General features: G+C 49.6%; 1 protein-coding gene across 1 annotated transcript; it reads left to right on the forward strand.

Moving 5' to 3' along the window:
- The first annotated feature begins 282 nt into the window (after positions 1-282).
- Positions 283-2382, forward strand: CCIN (calicin). The gene has a single exon (XM_040481675.1). It carries the CDS (start codon positions 548-550, stop codon positions 2312-2314), a length of 1767 nt encoding a protein of 588 aa, XP_040337609.1. The 5' UTR covers positions 283-547; the 3' UTR covers positions 2315-2382.
- The last annotated feature ends 2228 nt before the right edge of the window (positions 2383-4610 follow it).

A 4610-nucleotide genomic window follows, 5' to 3' on the forward strand; every position in this document is an offset into this window, starting at 1 on the left:
GTAAAGAACACTGAGTTAGAGAAGGCTTGAGTTCCAGGCCCTAGTCTACTTCCAACCTGCTGTGGGATCTTGAGCAAGTCCCTTCCCTTCTCTGAGTCTGTTTCCCTCCTATCCATGGGGATTCTTCTAAATCCAAAAATCTCCTTTCTTCCCTCAGCTTCCCCTCTTCTCTTCCCATACCACCCTCCACCCAAACTGGCTCTAACATTCCGGATATAACCTTGAACTAAGTTTGGAAAGTCCCAGATTAGAGCTGCAACCCATTCTCCTGAGCTCTGGGCCCAGGGCATTAAGTCCTGGCAGGGGATCTAGCCGTGGCACGTTGGAGCCATCAAAGGGGAGAAAGGTCCTGTGCCTCTGAGAGGGGCCTCAGGGGGCTGGCATTGTGATGCCCTCATCCACTCTATGACATCACCCTCTCTCCCAGCCCCCCTCCTCTCCGATCAACTGCTCTGCAAACAACCATCAATCTGAATCCCAAAGGCGTGAGAGAGTCCGTTCTCCAGTACCTGCCGCTGATCTTCTGCCTCAGCCAGCAAGAAGCACCATGAAATTGGAATTCACGGAGAAAAACTACAACAGCTTCGTGCTGCAGAACCTGAACAAACAGAGGAAACGCAAAGAGTACTGGGACATGGCCCTGACTGTGGACCACCATGTCTTCTTTGCACATCGCAACGTGCTGGCTGCTGTCTCTCCACTGGTGAAGAGCCTCATCTCCAGCAATGACATGAAGGCCACCGATGAGCTCTTTATCACCATTGACCCCAACTACCTGAGTCCGGCCACAGTGGACCAGCTCCTGGACTACTTCTACAGCGGCAAGGTGGTGATCTCGGAGCAGAACGTGGAGGAGCTCCTGCGTGGGGCCCAGTATTTCAACACACCACGCCTTCGAATCCACTGTAATGACTTCCTGATTAAGTCCATCCGCCGAGCAAACTGCTTGCGCTACCTCTTCTTGGCTGAGTTGTTTGAGCTCAAAGAGGTATCAGACTTGGCCTACTCTGGCATTCGTGACAACTTCCACTACTGGGCGAGTCCTGAGGGCTCTATGCACTTCATGCGCTGTCCACCTGTCATCTTTGGCCGCCTGCTCCGAGATGAAAACTTGCATGTGCTCAATGAGGACCAGGCTCTCAGCGCACTCATCAATTGGGTGCACTTCCGGAAGGATGAGCGGGAGAAGTATTTCAAGAAGTTCTTCAATTACATCAACCTTAATGCCGTCTCCAACAAGACACTGATGTTTGCCAGCAACAAGTTGATGGGCATGGAGAACAGCTCGGCCCATGTGACCCTGATTGAGAGTGTCCTTATGGACCGAAAACAGGAGAGGCCATGCAGCCTGTTGAGCTACCAGCGGAAAGGCGCCCTGCTTGATTCGGTGGTCATCCTAGGGGGCCAGAAGGCCCATGGCAAGTTCAATGATGGCGTGTTTGCCTATATCATCCAGGAGAACCTGTGGTTGAAGCTGTCAGAGATGCCCTATCGGGCCGCAGCGCTTAGCGCCACCTCGGCTGGTCGCTACATCTACATCTCTGGTGGCACCACTGAGCAGATTTCAGGGCTGAAGACAGCTTGGCGGTACGACATGGATGACAACTCCTGGACCAAGTTGCCAGACCTGCCAATTGGGCTTGTCTTCCACACCATGGTGACCTGCGGGGGGACAGTGTACTCAGTGGGTGGGAGCATTGCTCCAAGGCGGTATGTCTCCAACATCTATCGCTATGATGAGCGCAAGGAGGCCTGGTGCCTGGCAGGGAAGATGAGCATCCCTATGGATGGCACAGCCGTGATCACCAAGGGTGACCGGAACCTGTACATTGTCACTGGGCGGTGCTTGGTGAAGGGCTACATTTCTCGGGTTGGAGTGGTGGACTGCTTTGATACCACCACTGGGGATGTGGTCCAGTGTATCACCTTCCCCATTGAGTTCAACCACCGGCCCTTGCTCTCTTTCCATCAGGACAACATCCTCTGTGTACACAGCCACCGGCAGAGTGTGGAAATCAACCTGCAGAAGATAAAGGCCAACAAGACAACCACCTCGGTGCCTCTCTTGCCCAACAACTGCCCCTTGGATGTGTCCCATGCTATATGCTCCATTGGAGACAGCAAAGTGTTTGTCTGTGGGGGTGTCACCACAGCCAGTGATGTCCAGACAAAGGACTACACCATCAACCCAAACGCCTACTTGTTGGACCAAAAGATGGGCGAGTGGAAGACCCTGGCCCCCCCACCGGAAGCACTGGACTGTCCTGCCTGCTGTCTAGCCAAGCTACCTTGCAAGATTCTTCAAAGGATGTAAACAACTTTTTAAGTGGGAGAATAAGTACATGCATTATTATTCACAATTTAATGAGAGAAAGAGAGGAAGGTGGCCTGTTGGTTCCTTCTTAGTGTTCCAGTCTATGTTTGGCCCCTGAAAGAGGAGATCCTGGGCCAGGGCTGCTCCCAGTGGGTGGAAATTCAGGGCTACTCTGTCCCTGGAGGGGTCCAAGCTGAGGCTGGAATGGAGTCCCCGGTGGGTGGGACTGAAGCAACTCCTGGGCACTGGCCAAGGTGGTGTCCGGAAAGCCCCCATTCTATCCTCTGTAGTCATCTCCGCTGGCATCTACTAGACTGAGAGATAAAGCATTTGCTTAGAGCCTCAGGCTCCTCCAACACTCACTCCCATTGAGTCTGCCCAGGAAGGCAGGGGAGGGCAGATCCTAGGTTTGGGACAGGAGACTCACGGTCTGGGGGTGAGGTAGGGGAGGGTGGAGAAAGTGGTGTGGGAAAGGCTCAGGGATGGAGGCAGAGGGAACAGAGGAGGCATGGTTACTTGGCTGTTGTATTGGACTATGCAGCCATTGTGTGTTTGTGTCTCGTTTGTGGGGAAGTTGGGGGGTTACTTACAGTTGTTTTCAGTAAGCAAAGTTCATGGAAAACTTTCAGGAATACAGGGTTTGAGGGACTGCGAGCAAAAGAGAAATCAGTAAAGGGAGAAAAAACAAATCTATATAGTTGTCCCCCCTTCTCTGTGGCTTTGCTTCCCATGGTCAACTGTGATCCAGGAACAGATGGTCCTCCTTCTGATGTATCATCAGAAGACAGTAAGAGCCTAACATTATGTCACAACACGGTCACTCACCTCACTTCGTCTCCTCACGCAGGAATTTTATCATCTCCCATCATCACAAGAAGGGGGAGTACAGCACAATCAGATATTTTGAGACAGAAAGAGAGACCACATTCACACAACTTTCATTACAGCATATTGTTAAAATTGTTCCATCATTTGTTATTGTTGTTAATCTCTTACTGTGCTTAATTTATACATTAAACTCTATCAGAGAAATGCTTCTATAGGAAAAAACATAATACAGTGGGTTCAGTACCATCTGCAGTTTCAGGCATCGATTAGGGGTCTTGGAACAGATCCCCTGTAGATAAAGGGGGGACTAATGTGTCTCTGCTGGAGAAACTTGGGGATGAGAGGGGCTAAGAGAGACAGGATGGTATAGTAGTTAGGAGTACAGACATTGGGACCAGTTGGCCTGATTTAAATACCAATTCCACCACCTCCCTCATAGGGTGAAGCTTAAATGAGTTAATACATGTAAATGCCTAGGACAGTCCTGGCATATATAAAAGTGCCAAAAGAGTACATTTTTTTTAAAAAGGAAAATAAGAGTGTGGCAAGGGTCCAGGTTCTTGAGCCTTTATATTAGTAAAGAAAGTCCCATAAAATGCTCTCTGAGACTCCTTACCTCAAAGCTTTGATGAGCAGTCCTCAATTCTAACTATCTCTGTTCCCCTTTCATTCATTTGCGTACTAATATATAATCCTCATTTTTTCCCCTCACGCATTCATGAATTGATTTATTCATCCTCTCATCAGTTCACATGCACACCATTCACTGAGGCCTCTCTGTGCAGGTCCTTGTTCCGGGCGTTGGGGCCGCGGGCATGACACAGACAATCCATGCCCCAGTAAGGGAGTATCTATAGCAGTGCTGTGCAACAGGAATATAATGCAAGCCACGTATGTGATTTAAATTTTTCTAGAAGCAATGCTACAAGAGTAAAAAACAGGTGAAATTAACGTTAACGTATCTTATTTAACGCAATATATCCAAATATTATTTAAACAAGTGATCAGGGCAAACATTTATTGAGATGTTTAACATTCTTTTTTTCTCGTACGAAGCCTTCGGAATCGTGTGTACTTTACACTTACAGCACAAACGCATTTGGACTAACCAACCACGTAAGGACCCTGGAGGCTAGTGGCTACCGTATTAGTACGGGACGCTTTAGGTAGCTTTGTCGTTCAAACCTGCTCCATCCCCTTCTTTTTGCCTCTCAGCCCCGTTTGACTTGCTCAGCATCATCATCTTGACCTCACTGCTGGGTGGTCTCTGGCTTCAAAGCCTGCCTTCTGCCCCGTCTTACTTTGTTCCCTGCAGGCGAGGACCTTCCACTTCACAGCTGACCTCTTCTCTGGAATTTCTCCCACCCTTCTCACTTCTTCAGCGCTGAGTAGCCCCCACCTCTGCTTACCTCACTGCCATCCTCCAGCTGGAAGAACAGCAGCACCTTACAGATCCATGTGGCTAAGC

This window comes from Herpailurus yagouaroundi, unplaced genomic scaffold (genome assembly GCF_014898765.1).
Source record: "Herpailurus yagouaroundi ecotype Mexico unplaced genomic scaffold, PumYag 160, whole genome shotgun sequence".
NCBI lineage: Eukaryota > Metazoa > Chordata > Mammalia > Carnivora > Felidae > Herpailurus > Herpailurus yagouaroundi.

What these genes read in the sequence shown, in the direction of transcription:
- CCIN (XM_040481675.1), top strand. Translation starts at nt 548, where the DNA reads ATGAAATTGGAATTCACGGAGAAAAACTACAACAGCTTCGTGCTGCAG.